Genomic DNA, 16,149 nt, shown 5'->3' with positions numbered 1-16,149 from the left:
GTATTAAAAATAAATTAAAACTAAAATGAAAAAATGAAAATCTAATTCAAATTATTAGTAAAAACTATAATGATTTATAAATAGTCCTTAAATAATACTAAAAACACTGATGACAACACACTTTTATGGCAATTCAGTTTTTTTTCCATTCATATAATCTGTACGATTTCATAAAATCTGATTTTGTCCTTTTTATTTTCTTAAAATTGTATTCATTTCCATTAAAATCCCCATGAAATCAAGTTGATTTCAAGTGCAATTTTGTCCAAAGACCTTGCATATGAAAGGAAAACATGAATCTCACAATTCAGTATATAATAATAGCCCAATGCCACATTTTCATATGTAAACTAAGAAGTACAAGATACGAGCCAATGGAAATGTTCAAGTTTAGCAAACAAAATCAGCTGATTTCATGTTTGAGAAACACACCCTTCAGATTAATGAGCAGATGTGACCAGTCCACTCAGAAGAGATAGACTGCAGTCAGGTGATTAGTGTATGAGTGACAGGAACGACCTTTAACTAGCGATAAAGACTCACTAAGACCTGAGTCAACAGGGGTTTCCACTAACAATGCTCACCGCTGAGAGCCGTGGGACGCGGCAGTCTAACATACTAATTAAAAGGCTCCTTAACACAATGCCTCGTGATGCTTATTAATACCGTAATTAATCCTGCAACATAAAATGAATAAAATGATATGCATAATTCAGGGTCAAAGCTGATTAGTTGAATTATTGATAAGTTTTAGCACAGGCCTGGACTTATGCAAACAAAATCCCAAAGTGTATATTATTCTTAGATTCACCTGGCCATAACGGCATGTTGATCTTTTCCATTATCATCTACAAATACAAATACGCACTATAAGTGTTTGAATTGACTTCTGATTAACAACATTTTCAGTTACTATAAAGCCACTAAAGCGACTAAAGATTATTGTTCTATGCGCTGGTTGCTATGGAGCCTTGTATCCACAGAGAAGAGCCCTTGACATTGTTGAAAGCACTTCACCAGAGAACATAAACAACATGTTTTGGCACTGTGAGACATGCTGGACTCCAAGCTGTGGAAAGGACAGGCTCCTGGTGTGTGGCTCTATTAGATGATGCTCACCCAAAAATGAAATGTTCTTCATTTAATTCATTTTTTAATTTTTTATGCAAGCGCCTGCGCTCCGCTGAATATATTTGCCGTGAAAACTGTTATATGGTCAATTATGGAAATTGTTGTAACATAATAAAAACCAAATTAGCTTAATTATCTAATAATAATCTTATTAGCCACTGTACATGGACTGAGAACAACCCAGGCTCATTGGAAAACTTACATATATCTACAATTCACTACAGTTTTATGCAGAAATATAAAGCAGTAAAACACAGACAACTTTAATTCTTTTTCACACAAATTGATTAAAGGGGGCAGATTAATAAAGATATATTTGTGCACAGTTTCTTGAACAATACTATGTTATGACCTCAAAAACACTTTTACCATAGTGAAGGATTTGTAAACTAATACATTTTGATGTTTGCATCATATAATTAGCTCCATATGGCTTTTCTGGCATAGTAAACTTGCTCATTAGCTCACCTGGTACAATAGTTCATTTGCAACGTAGAGCACTAATCACAATAAATGAGCTCAAAGACTTATAGAAGCAAGCTAAAATGGCATTGTTCCTTCAAGTGAGTGTTGTTATCTCAGGTTTGCTTTTTGTTAACACTGTCGGTTAAGGATTTAGTGTAGGTGGTGCGTTATTTTCATATACAATAGAACATTGCATTTCCAAACTGCCACGATACGTGTAAAAACCAACATAAAACATTGCCACGTTCATCTGTTTTGGATAAAACTGAACGTCTAGTTAGCGCCGCTCACTGGAACGTTTTACTTTCAAAGTGTTGTGAATGAATGCAAGAAGTAACATAATATTATTTTGCAGAAATGTTGCAGCAGGCACATATTTTCAATGAGCCTGGCTTGGCTAAGAATCAGCAGTCTAAATGGAACCTCTACTGAAACTTAAGCATTTATGGATGATGAAGTCACAGGTACTGCAGTGCTGTAGCAATGTCTCATGAGGGAAAAGGTAAGGGTAGGGGATGACAGCAAACTAGCTGAGCTGCTGACAGCAGGACCCTTGAGAGAGCACAAAATGTTCTCTGTAATACAATGAAACAGGATTTTTCAAAGAAAAAATGAGAGACGTAGAAAGTGAGCAAATGGGCATGGAAAAAAAAGTTACAAATATAAGAGTGATGGATAGACTGCTATTCCTTATCAGACAACTTCAGAGCTTTGTCTTTCAGAAAACTGTAGTGTTGGTTCACATCGTATTCTTTGAGTCTCCTGATGTCAATAAAAGGTCATCTTCATCCAAGGCTCTAGAATTGCATTGTGTTCCTGCTGCCTCTGCCGAGAGTGTGCCTTTTACATTATAGAGCAGGTGAATCCACAGCACTCCTTCAGCAAAGTAAGGCCTGTCTTGGTTACAAAGGGAGTAGAGTTCTGCTGGGCTCTGGGCGGCCTCCTCCCAATGCGAGCAACACCTATGTAGAAGAGTTTCATAGACAAGGAGCTTGTTTATATACAAAGATGCAATGACCTGCAGTATTCTCTATTAGTTTATTAAGAAGCAGTTTATATTTAGTTTCGTCTGCATGTCCCGTCACTGGTATTGTGTTGTTTTCAATGTTTTTTGAGTGGATCGGTGGCAAATCATGTTGGGTAAAACCAGGGGTGTTACTGGACCCCTTTTACTCGGGCACGTGCCCCAGTATAAATCTCAAATTTAAGTTTTAACAATTTACTTTATTTGTCGGTGTATTCATTTACATTTAATAATCACAGCAAAAAGTAACCTAATTCACGCTTATAAAAGCAACGCAGTCGTGCACTTTAACCGAAAACACAAACTCGTGCCATCCTTTTGCGCACAAATCCACGTCCACACGTCAGGCTTTCAAAAAAAAAGTGATCAGGCACCCATAGCCTTGTGGTTAGCGCATTGACATTTGGCGCAACTGTGCTCACGGCGACCCGAGTTCGAATCACGCCTTGGGGTCTTTTGCCGATCCTGTCCCCCTCTCTCCTCCCAGTACTTTCTTGTCAGCTCTCCACTGTCCTCTCATAAAAAATGTGTAAAAAAAACCAATAAATATACTTAAAAAAAAAAAAAGTAATGGGGGCCTGTGCCCCAGTAGAGCTTTAGGTCTAGTAATGCCCCTGGGTAAAACATGATGGGTATATTGTGCTGATATAAATTAAAGTATTATTACAATTACAAAAAAAAAAACTGTTTTCTAATGTAATATAATTTAATTCCTGTGATAGAAAAGATCAGTTTTCAGCAGCTATTATGCCAGCCTTCATCCTTTGAACTGGGATAGCCATTTATGTTATTTTAATAGATGGAATAAATCTGTAGTTGACAGTCACAAGAGTACAATTCCTAACTGTATAATTCAGAACAGAAGGTAAAGACTTTTGTGTGTTAAATAAATGTGCTTTTCCAATTTATCAGATGGATCTATTTGTACGCTGACCCATTTAATATAATAACCACATATTTCGGAATTCACAAAATACAGTAAAAGAAGAACAGGCCAGGGCCAGCAGCCAAGGAAGCTGTTCATTAAGATCTAAAATTGTAAATGTAGTAAGTTTTTTATTGTTTAATTACATTTACAATTTAATTTTATACTAGGTGTGGACAGGACGTTTGACAATAAAACGGTCAGCCAGGGCTGGAAAATTGTGATCTTTGTGTGTCTGAGGAAGTATTTGGTATTTTTTACTTTTTATTTTTTTATTTTTTTATATACACTATCAATCAAAAGTTTTTGAACAGTAATATTTGTAATGCTTTTTAAAGAAGTCTCTTTTGCTCACTAAGCCTGCCTTTATTTGACCCAAAATATAGCAAAAGCAGTAATATTGTGAAATATTTTTACTACTTAAAATACCTGCTTTCTATTTGAATATATTTTAAAATGTAATTTATTTTTGTGATCAAGCTAAATTTTCAGCATCATTACTCCAGTTTTTAGTGTCACATGATCCTTCAGAAATCATTCTGATATGCTGATTTGCTGTTCAAGAAACATTTGTTATTATTATTACAAATGTAATAAATCACTGTTTTTGTTGTACTTCGGATCAAATAAATGCATTAAAAGTCTTACTTAAAAACTTTTGATTGGCAGTGCATATTTACCCATTTTATATGTACATTGCAGTGGACATGTTTAGCTATCTAAATGGTAGGGTTTGGGTTTGGGTGTGGGTTTTTTGTCTAAAAAAGCTGAAAACTGGGCGTATCATACACTATCTGTCACTACCTGACTTTCAAGTCATTCAAAACACAAAAAACTCACACAAAAACATGCCTTGTGCTAGGAGATGTGTGACAAATGAAAACAATATGTTCTAAAAATATGAAACATGTTTGATTTATTCTGGCTGGACAGAATCTGAATCTGAAGCTAAAAAATTGCAGTCTGTGACCATCATACACTAAGCAATTTTCTATGAAATCTGTCAGTAAAATCTGCAGACTGGCTCTAAATTTGGGCAACTATTGTCAATTTGTTCAGACTGTAGATTGAGAGGAAAATCTGAGCAAAAATCGTGTAGTGTATTACAGTACAATCTTTAGAGTTAGTTAGGGTTGTAAAAGGGGCTAAACCATTTGAAACACAGCCATGACTAATGTTTAGAAAACATCCCACCTTAGCTCATGGAGTAAGGTCATATTTAGTAATAAGTTATATGCAGTTAAGAAGTTTCATACTTCAACTGCATGACCATTAAAATCATAAACATTACTTCCGTTCCACCAACCATAAAAGAAGGACTTACTCTTGGTTTGAGAGCTTTTTGGTAGTTTGGATTTAAGAAATTCAGCCATCTCTTTGTCCTCCTCCCGTTCCCTGTATAGCAAAGGTAACTATGGTGATTATGAGGCAATGTATTATGGGAAGAATGGTCTTCATGTCCTTCAGTTAGCTCAAGGTTTTCGTATTATTCCTGGGAAATGTAATCTGAAAATATGATATCCATTCATGTGTCATGCATTTCTCTTTCCTTATTTGTTCATGGTATTCTGCCGGAATCTGCTTAGTGGAAGTGAATGGTTTGCAACATGTTCTATGTTCCATTCCAGCCTTTGAGAACTGCCTGGAAATACACAGTGATGTGCACCGTGTCTTTAACACCAGCTGGACTAAAAATACATTCAGTTTTTCCTCAGTTGATAATTATTAATGTGGAGATGCAATATGGAAATTATTCCTTTGCACTGATTACATAAATGCACTTAAACTAAAAGAGAATACATAAGATCTCTGAAGCCTTTTTAAGTCTGAAATGCCCTTACATTATGTTCATATACTAGCATTATTATACACAAGGCAAAAAATAAACACATCAACAATCAACACTGGAGTCAATGCACAGATTCAATTGCAAAATTGTGCGGACGACACAAGCACTGAGCAGACTTTTCCAGAATTCAGTTCCTGAAATTGCTGAGACAGAATGTGGCAGCATGGCTTTATTACAAATAAAATCCTATTACTTCTGTACTTAGAGTGTGAGTAATGTTTTTTTTTTTCCTCAGGCCTTAGACAGAATGCTGTCTGCCCCAGAATTGAGTTCAGTCAGAGATTTAATAAAGGGTGCAAATGAATAGTGTGTCAGCTTTCTTCATTTTCAAGCATGCTGAAATCAGCTCACCTGAGACGCTCAAACTCCACATCATCTACCAGGAAGTCTCTGGCCTCCACTAATTTATGAATCTGTTTCAGAAGCTCTTCCTCCTTCTGTTTGTCTTCATTAGACTTGTCATTATCTGAAAATGGATTTTAGCAAGCAACAGCTTTAATTGCCATGTTTACTAAGACAAGGCCACTTCTTATATCTTATGAGAAAAACAAGGATGGACTTAATTTTTTTATCTGTAAAAAGCAACTTTTTTATCGTAAAGGTGCAAAGGTACAGCAGAAGTAAATTTTACAGCTGTACTGTACAAAACACTGATAGCTAAAACAGTATTCAGTATTGAGGCTCTCCCAGATCTCACCTGGGATAGATAAAAGCTTTTGAAGCTCTTTCTTCAGTCTTGTAATTTCTTTACATAGCTGGATATCATCCATCCTGCAAAAGAAAAGGACAGGCAAATATGATAACACCTCTGTTCAAAACTGTGAGAAGCATTTAAAGACTTTACTGCAAAATAAATAAATACATAAACTAAATAAATAAAAAGCAGGTATCTTTTGCACGTGGTAACATATACAATTAATTAATTAATTGTATTAATTATTATTATTAGGGGTTCAAGCGTATCGCGCTGAAACCCTATTGTAATTGTTAGAATGGCCAAGGATCAGCAAACTTCACGTAAAACTGATTGTGCAGACCAAACCGTAAGTTGTAGAGACTTTAAACTTGGAGGGATGATAGTACTCACACCAATGGCAACGTCGCCAAGGCTCACCTCAACCGGCCTGACGGGGGCGCTACAGCGATCAAAAGTACAAAAATGCTCATAACTCCTAAACCGTCAAACTCAAGTGTTTTATGTCGTTGGAGTCCAAGGCGAAATGCTACTTTTACAAACTATCTACTTTTGCAAGCTAGTCCTAGGTTTTTCACCCGATTGGAACCAAACCAGTGCAGAAAGATTCTCTGGAGAGTAATGTCAATAATTATCAAAAAAAAAAAAAAAAAAGGTGAACTTTTGATGCAAAAACATTCAAAAGGAGCAGGCCCACTTTTAGTAAAATGTCTATAACTCTTGAGATATCTTCAACAAATCACAGAACATTTATGTAAGAGCTCAATCTGAGGTCACAGGTGCATAAATGATTGTACATTTTGTGGTTTTTCGCACATACACGCGATATTCATATCATATGATTGAACTCCTCATTCCGGACAACTTTGACTCTACAACCACTGCTGTCAATCAGATCGTTGTAACATTGTAAAAAAAACTACTTTTGTGAACTAGTCCTAGTTTTTATGCTCAATCTGGAAAAAAACATAGCAGTACAATTCTCTGGACTCTCTAGGTCAATAATTATCAAAAAATGTTGAAATTTAGCCTTTGGGAAGCTATAATGGTGTCGTTTAGAAAAGGGGCCTGTCCAAATTTACCCCAAATCCTACAAAGCCTAAAGAAAAACTCAAAACTTCACCCGGTGAGAACACGTGACAGGTGATTCTAAACAAGCATGCAAAGTTTTAAGGAGATCCGACCACATTACCATGCAACATAATATTTGTATGTTAAAATTACCCGGATTTGCTAATGCTATTTGCTGTACGACTAATTCGTACATATTTTACGAGGTGGCTAATTCGTACGACCTCACTCGTTTTCAGTGACGCGTAGGTTCAGGGGCAGGGTTAGGTGTAGGGCATTCATACAAATTCATACGTATTGTGCAACTTGTAAAATACATAAGTTTTAGCTAAAATCGTATGAATTTGTATGAGTGAGGTCGTACGAATTCGAATTAGCCACCTCGTAAAATACGTACAAATTGCTGTGAGATTGGGCTGGATTTGCCAAAAATGCTTTTTTTAAATCATTGAATTGGTGGTTACAGGCTCGCTAAATAATATATTTTTTCATATGTGCTTAAATGCCTTGAACTAACTAAAATATGTTACACCAACAAACTAAATGTAAGTGTAGGATCAGTAAAAATAGCTTTATTAAATAACAGTCGCAGGGTCACAGGTTTTACAGTGCTGAGTGTGTAAAAAGCTTCATAGTGTGACTCAGTGTTTACTTTATTTATTCAGAATGAAATACAGGCTAAAATTTACTGAGTATGGCACACTGAATACTGTATACTGTCTAACTGATTTAACAGTAATTAAAAAAGTAAGCATTATCTTGCATAAACATCTCAAACTGTCATTTTCTACACTGTTGTCACATGAATTTGTCAAGTTGAAAATAAAATTCTCAAATTCTATGTAAACACATTTTATTTTGGGATGCAGTATTCCATGCTGTAATCTCTATATACTGCTCATTTTGGCAGTTGCAGTAGGTCACCCATGCATTTAGAAAGTGTATGATATTCAAAGAATTACACAAGCCAACTTTTTAACACACTATAAAAAGTGCTAACCTGCAAATGTTATCTTAAAGAAATTTATGCCTGATATTTAGTATTTATAGTGCATTCGGTCCCTGAATTTATGCAGTCTAATGATGAGGCTGCACCATTGGATTTCTCTCTGTATCTCTCCGGTTCAGCTGAGACAGACAGTAGAGGCTGAGCACCAATCAAATACTTGGGAAGAAATGCCCCACTGATTTTGTGATAGGCAAAGCTCTTCCCCAAACGATTGTGAGGGGAAACCAATATCCATGCATTAGACACTCTGGCAGCTTCAAAAGCAAAGCATTAACATCTTAATGAGGGGCAGCTGGCTGATTGTAGCTCTTGGTAATGAGAACAGGAAGGACAGATGACTGCAGATGTGATGGTGAGAAGGATCGCAGATCAACTTTACGAACCGCTCAAGGCTTGTGGGTTTGGCTGTTGACAGTCATTTATAATTGACAAAATTGGTTATTACATTCATATAGCGGTTTACTGTTCATGCAGTGATTGTGTTTATCTGGAATGTGAAAATATAATAAATGAAAACACTTCTGTTAATCTAAAAACATTAATGAACTCACAATATAGTCAGCATTTATTATTAATTTATAGTTAAATAAACACAGAAAGGTTATCAGGACCCACCTATACATCACCCCAAAATGAAAATTACCACATGATTTGACCACATCCCTCAAGCCATCCTAAGTGTATATGACTTTTTATCTTTTAGGCAAATACAATCAGAGTTGTACCTAAAAATGTCCTGGCTCTTCCAAGCTTTAGAATGGCAGTAAATGGTGATACAGATTTTGAAGCAAAATAAAGTGCATCCATCCATCATAAACAGTACTCCACATGACTCTGGGGAATAACAAAGCCATTCTGAAGTGAATCAATGTGTTTGTGTGGCGTTCAAGAGGATGACGTAGGACGTAGGTGTAGTATAAGCTCCAGTGACATACGATAGTCTCATGACAACAAAGTTTTGTTTACAGCAAGGGAAAACCAGCCTTCTTTTGGCTTATGTTGAAATCCTCCAACATTTTTCTTTACAAATCCTCATTTTGTACTTCTGTTTCGTGACCGGTGTTTTGTTTTCCTCTCTCCTCTGCGCTTCAGCATTACTCTCTTTTTACAGGAGCTTACGTATCAATTTACTTCAGAAGGCCTTTATTTACCAATCCCGGAGCTGTGTGGAGTATTTTTTTATGATGGATGGATACGTCTTATTTTGCTTCAGAATCTCCACTACTGCTATTATAAAGCTTGGTAGAGCCAGGACATTTTTTTGATACAACTCTGACTGTATTTGTCTGAAAGAAAAGTCATATGCACCTAAGATGGCTTGGGGGTAATTCATGGGGTAATTTTCACTTTTGGGTGAACTGTTCCTTTAACTTACGTTACTGCATGCAAAGAAAGACACTGTAGAGTGATTAACAAAAAATGTAGGAAATCAGTTTACTAGGACAATGGTTAGTTATACAGGTTAAATGGGCATTCTAACCAAGGATGATAACTATAACTGTAAAGTTTTAATAATTGTTCTAATTCTATGAGAATAAGGAAGTCCATATCACAGGTTCTAACGATAATGACACAGAGGACTGATATTGTTGGAATCACTTTCAGAACATTTTTTGTCAGCTGATGAATGAAAAAAAAAAAAAAAACATTGACAGCCAAATCAGAATTCACTAAAGAATTCGAGTTAACTGCAGTGCTGGTTGGTTATAGCTATCTTTATAATCACTGTGTAAATAAGTCTTAAAGGTGCTATATGTAATTTTTTTGACTGTACTTAAATATAGTACCATAATATGCTAAGTTTACATACTTGTTTCTCTGAAAAACAATGCTACAGCCAGTAATTCTACCCACTAGTATTTTGACACACCAGATCTAAAAAGCTCTATGACCAGAAGCATATTAAAATGCAGATAAATCAACTCATTAACCTACAGTGTAAGGCTTGTCACCTTCCATTGTCAGTTGCACTCTTTCCTGTTGCTCGTCTTTAGTCTGGCAACATGCATGAGCATAAAGTCTGACAAGTGGGTGGGAAAAACAACTCTCTTCAGTCTCTTCAATTTGCACTGCAGTGCAGTTATCAGTATTACATACTACACCTTTAATAGTCATTATATTATTAGAATGCTGAGAATGACCAATCAGAATGAAGTACCGTGTTCAAAAAAGTTGTGTAATAACTTATAAACTTATAAATATAATATAAATACAGTGTGGTCTTGGGCATTTGGATATTTGCAATCAAATATGCAATTTAGGTTTAAAATTTCTGCCTGGGACAAAAAAAAATTAAGATTTAAAAAAATATAAAATATATAAGATTTAAATATAAAACGTTGACGTAAAATGAGTAAATTCTGCACGAATCCGTGTGAATTCCTTTGTATATAAGGTCAGATTTCCTCGCATCCGATGAAGATTCTCTTTGAAACATTCTCAAATCATGCTAGATAAAATGGATCACCAAGTTTTGCTCAAACTTGTAGTGCTGTAGTGTCAACCAGGGGGCCACAGCCATCCATCCATTCTTAAAAACCACTTGCTAGAGAAGCTACAGGATAGCATGTTGATTCAAATTCAGTTACAAATTCAACATAATCTTAAATGCTTTAAAAACCCCACAATAAATCAAGGTGTAAACTGAATATGAACAGCTATTGTTTTATTAAGGAACATACAAAAATAATCATGTATATAATCACGCTATATGTCAGTCAGTAAATGTGACCCTGGAGCACAAAAACAGTCATAAGTAGCACAGGTATATTTGTAGCAATAGCCAGCAGTACATTGTATGGGTCAAAATTATCGATTCTCTTTTATGCCAAAAATCATTAGGATATTAAGTAAAGATCATGTTCCAAGAAAATATTTTGTACATTTCCTACTGCAAATATATAAAAACTTAATTTTTGATTAGTAATATGCATATGCTAAGAACTTCATTTGGCCCACTTCAAAGATGATTTTCTCAATATTTTGATTTTTTTGCACCCTCAGATTCCAGATATTTAAATAGTTGTATCTTGACCAAATTTTGTCATATCCTAACAAACCATACATCAATGTCTTGTTTAGTCAGTTTTCAGATGACCCTTATGACTTTTTGTTTTGACCCTTATGTTTTTGTGGTCCAGGGTCACAAATATGTTCATAAATTTGTACTATACTTAGTATGAAATAAATGTATTTTATACACTATAAATGTATTTTTACTAGGGCTATGATAAGAAATTATTATAGCTTGTATGAAGGGCCTAAAAATCTGGAATTTATGTACTGTATACCTACATTTTTAAATGAAACACTTCACTGGTGACGCTGATAATGTAATTTGTAAAAAAGAAGAAATATTTTCACTAGTGGTCACAGACATTTGGGCTCCGTGGTATATATCATAAATATTTACGTGTTAAAACCAGTTTACTTACATGTATCTCAGCTCAGATTCCCTCCTGATCAAAATGTCTCTGATCCGTTCGATTTTGCAGAGTTCTCCCTCTATGTCCCCCACTGTGATAGTAGAGTCTGCCATTGAGACCACATCTGCCTCTGAAAAAACAGAAAACAAGAAGAACTGGACTGAAGCCGCACTGATCACGACCACAAGGACCTGAATACAGCTCAGATTGCGTTCTATAGCAAAAATCACATTTAATGTAACATCTTCTCTCTCAAGATTAGCAGTGCTTGTGGAGAATTTCTGAAAAGTGAGGTACATTTTAAGAGCAACCAATCTGAAATCAATTCACCATCATTACACCCCTTTCCTGCTGCAAGTTTAAAAATAGCTAAACAACCACCGAGCCTCTTTAAATACACGAAGGAAGCGTAAATGAAACCTCTACAATTCCTTCAGGTCTATCGTTACTACCTTCTTCCTTTTCTCGAAGAGGTTCTTAAAACTGACTTCCTCTGTATCCTTCCTGCACCAATAAATCAAAGCTTTAGCAGCAGCAGAAAATTGCAGCATGTCCAGGTTACACGCCTCGGCTGTCAGACAACAAATTATTACTTGCAAGGGTTTAGGAGGCCTAGCATAACTCTTCTCCTGATCCTACAATTGGTTATGTCACTGCTGATGTCTCCAGTGGCATTGTGCACTGTCTCCTTCTCATGAATGGCATGGTAACCGTTATGCTAGGCTGAGGCTAATACATTCTGTCAGTTTTACTCGGCTGAGTGGCCACTCAGTTTGTGTGAAGGGGAAATATGACAATATTTGGAAAAAAAAGAATGCATTCGTAATAAAGCCTTGTTTTGTTGTTTCGTCAAGACTGTATTTCTTCAAGCAATATAACGTGTCTTCATTTGTTATCTAGTAACAAACCACTGTTGGCTGATTAATCAACCAATTGTTCGCCATTTAAAGATGTTTCGCATTAGCTCATAACCATATCTCTGTTCCAGCATCTTTTGATTATATGAAACACTTTTGGGAAATTAGCATGCAACTTTAAACAGAAATTACCTAATTGATTTATAACTATCATGTCATTAGGGGTTCAAGCGCATAGCGTTGAAACCCTATTGTAATTGTTAGAATGGTCACGGATCAGCAACCTCCACTTAAAACTGATTGTGCAGACCAAACCTTAAGTCGTAGAGACTTGAAACTTGGAGGGATGGTAGTACTCACAAAGTGACCAAGGCTCGCCCCAAACGACCTGATGGGGGCGCTACAGATTTGATTGTGAGTGCAAAAAGATTCTCAGTGGAGTCCAAAAAGATTCTCCGGAGAGTGAATATCAATAATTATCAAAAAAAGTTTAACTTTCGACTCACCGTCGCAAAGGAGCGCCAAAACATTAGAAAGGGGCAGGGCCACTTTTAGTAAAATGCCTATAACTCCTGAACGGAATGACATATCTCCGCCAAACTCAGAACACTTATTTAAGAGCTCAATCTGAGGCCACAGGAAAAAATCGTGGAGCTTGGCCATTTGGTGGAGCTATAAGAGCGAAAAGACATAAAAATAACTAGAACTGCGCAACTTTTTGACTCATGACCCCAGAGGCCCCTCTAAGAGAATTTGAAAAAAATCAGCCACTGGGGGGGCGATATCACATTTTTCAAGGGTGTAAATGATTGTACATCGCACAGTTTTTCGCACATACGCACAATATCCATATCATACGATCAGATTCCTCATTCCTGACAACTTTGCCTCTAGAACCACTGCTGTGAATCAAATCATTTGTTAAATGATTGAGAAGATGTAAGAAACCTTTTGCGAACTAGTCCTAGGGTTTTTGCTCAATCTGGTAAAAACAAACAAAAAAAAAAAACAAAAAAAAACTGGACTATTTGTATTGGTTTTTCCCTCATGTTCCCATATATGGTTTTCCTGTTCCTGCCCTCATTATGTCATTTACTAGTTAACCTTGTATCACCTGTGTCTTAATTAAGTTCATTGTAACCACCTGTCTTTATAAGTTGGTTTCAGTTCAGTGTTTGTGTGTTCTATGTGTACGTGTTTTCTTGTCCTGCTTGTGGATTTACCCGTTTGGAATATAATTAAGACTTTTGATTTCACTGACCTTCATCTTCTTGCTTATCCTTCACACGTAGTTGTGACAAGGAAGCTATAACGGGGTTGTTTAGAAAAAGGACCTGTCCAAATTTACCCAAAATCCTATAAAGCCTAAAGGAAAACTCAAAACTTCACGAAACCTGCTGAGCACATGTGACAGGTGATTCTAAACAAGCATGCAAAGAAAAAAAACATAATATTTCTATGGTAAATTATCTGGATTTGCCAAAAATGCTTTTTTAAATCATTGATGTGGTTGAGGTGGTTGCTAAATAATGACTTTTTTTATATGTGCTTAAATGCCTTAAAGCGCGTGAACTCTGGTAATCACTGTATTTTAAAAGCTATATTTTTTATTATCTTTTGTAAAATGTGTATACTTTTAAAAATTCACACCATTTGCCAATTTTAAATAAAAACCGGTAAAAAAAAGGTGACCAGTCACAGCACCTAAAATATATACTTTCCTTTATATATTCATATATATTTAAATCGAAATTTAAAACTATTGGTCTTAATTAAATAATTGTTCATTGACAATGGGAATTATATACGTGGACATCAGCAGGAAAAAAAACAGTAGTTTTTATACAGTATACTAGTTTGCATTTATTAATATTTTTTAAATTAGCTTTTATTTTTATATATAGTTTAAGTAACTTTGTAATGTGCTTTTGTCATTTTTATTAGTTGTTTTGTACATCTATTTAACTATATCTACTTTACTTTCATTTAGTCTTTTTTTTTTTTTTTTTTTTTTTTTTTACATTTTTTGCCTATTGCAGCAGGAACATTTTAATCTAAATTCTTATTACGTAGACTTTTTTTAACAGATTATTAAGCCTTTTTGGATTCCTAAAAGACAAAGGAAGATAAGAAATAGACATAAGAAATAGGAACAACATGTTAAAAATGTATTGTCTGCCTCTTTGGTGTTAGATGATTTATGAATTTGACCTTTTCCCCTTTCTTATTTGGGTCACACAACCCTCTTAATATCCAAACCATCGGTAGCTGTCTTCAGGTACTGATCTAAGATGACACTAGAACATTTACATCAAATATTCTTATGAAAAGAGCTGTTCAAAAACCAGTGCCAAGAGGCAAGTTGCTCCTTCATGTGCAAGTTAACAACTCCACTGAAGCATTGAGGCTTTTATGTCAAGTTAGGCATTCATAAAAGAAAATAATTCAAATGTGCTCCACTGAGTTAGAAATCAGCAGGATTAATGTGGTACAGTACAGAAAAAAAACTCAAAAAGTGTTGCAAAAGGAATTTCTTGGTTAGACACGTAATAAAAACAAGTAAAAAAAACTATTTAAATAAAATATGTGATGTGTCACACAGGGACTTCCAGGAATGTCCTTTTATTGCTTTTCACCATAAATGATAAGAAAACCTACATTTGACAGTGTTTTACAGTAAAATGGCTGTGCAGTACTTTTTTTTTTTTTTCTTTCAATTAAAAAATTTACAGCTTTTCACTGCAGCATTTTTAGTTTTTTTTTGTTTTTTTCTGTGGAAAAAGTATTATTATTAATTATACAGTTGCTTTATTTTTAATCATACCATTGAACACTGAGCATCTACGTAAGTTTATTTTGCTAAATTTTATTAGAAAGGTTCAGTAACTGATCTCTGAAAGCAGCAGAGGGGTGCAAACATTTTATCAAATGTAATAAAGCCAGTATGACACTGTAACTTACCAAGAGCTCTGGAAAAGGCATGCTCTTCTATGCTTAAACTCCTTTTCATTTAACTCACATTTGAAAGTCTGTTCTAAATCCTCATTATTACCACCACAGCATGCAATCTACACATAATATATATACTTGCAGAACATTTAAGTTATATTAATTGCTAAACTCAACATATCTTTTTAACCTGAACTCGTTATTTACATCAGCAGAAGTTCCACCTGTGGCACTCAGTCTGCATAAACCCCAATGGAGAAGAGAATGCATGTGTGTGATAGTCTACTATACCTTTCACAAATACGTTTTGAGAGGTTTTGATACAGAGACAGGTGTAGGGATACCTGTTTGGTCCACATCTGTTTTCCATTTCGTGCATTCCAGGGATCCATACTGACAGGAGGCTCTGCGCTTTTCATCCATCGCACGCTACTGAAGCCTAATTTAACACGAATATCTTGACTTATCTGAGACAAGCAACGCAAGAAACCTCGCTAAAATAATGCAGCGGATCCAGCGGTTCTCGTTGCTGAGGAAAACAGCGTCAGCTGTGGATAACCAGACATCATTACGCAGCGGCAGCGGTTGAATTGCTGTTCGTGACTCTTTGACGACATCTTGTGGTCATCAAAACAACAACATTTTTTGTGCTGCCAGGGTATCTTTAAGATTATTTCATAATGCTTTTTCATCATCATCTTCTTAAAAAATGTGAAGGTTTTATACATTGCAGTTGTGTAAATAAATCAA

General features: G+C 35.4%; 1 protein-coding gene across 3 annotated transcripts; it reads right to left on the bottom strand.

Moving 5' to 3' along the window:
* Window positions 1-1,334: 1,334 nt before the first annotated feature.
* Window positions 1,335-15,965, bottom strand: pik3r6a (phosphoinositide-3-kinase, regulatory subunit 6a). Of its 3 annotated transcripts, XM_051111474.1 has the most exons (6): window positions 15,744-15,965; window positions 11,603-11,723; window positions 6,092-6,165; window positions 5,746-5,860; window positions 4,870-4,940; window positions 1,335-2,558 (listed from the first exon to the last, which is right to left on the bottom strand). In XM_051111474.1, exons 1-6 carry the CDS (start codon window positions 15,820-15,822, stop codon window positions 2,440-2,442), a joined length of 579 nt encoding a protein of 192 aa, XP_050967431.1. In that variant the 5' UTR covers window positions 15,823-15,965; the 3' UTR covers window positions 1,335-2,439. The 3 variants fall into 3 exon arrangements, with proteins under 3 accessions (XP_050967431.1, XP_050967430.1, XP_050967429.1); XM_051111473.1 differs by lacking the exon at window positions 4,870-4,940; XM_051111472.1 differs by lacking the exon at window positions 4,870-4,940 and having other exon boundaries at window positions 15,691-15,834.
* Between the last annotated feature and the right edge of the window lie 184 nt (window positions 15,966-16,149).

The sequence above is a fragment of the Labeo rohita genome, chromosome 6, assembly GCF_022985175.1.
Source record: "Labeo rohita strain BAU-BD-2019 chromosome 6, IGBB_LRoh.1.0, whole genome shotgun sequence".
NCBI classification, from domain to species: domain Eukaryota; kingdom Metazoa; phylum Chordata; class Actinopteri; order Cypriniformes; family Cyprinidae; genus Labeo; species Labeo rohita.
This window is presented reverse-complemented; position numbering and strand designations above follow the sequence as displayed.

What these genes read in the sequence shown, in the direction of transcription:
- pik3r6a (XM_051111472.1), bottom strand. Translation starts at nt 15,778, where the DNA reads ATGCACGAAATGGAAAACAGATGTGGACCAAACAGGTATCCCTACACC. An exon ending in AAAGCTTTTATCTATCCCAG is followed by an intron (nt 5,861 to 6,091) that starts GTGAGATCTGGG and finishes ATCCATTTTCAG; the next exon opens with ATAATGACAAGTCTAATGAA. An exon ending in GTGGAGTTTGAGCGTCTCAG is followed by an intron (nt 2,559 to 5,745) that starts GTGAGCTGATTT and finishes TCTTCTACATAG; the next exon opens with GTGTTGCTCGCATTGGGAGG.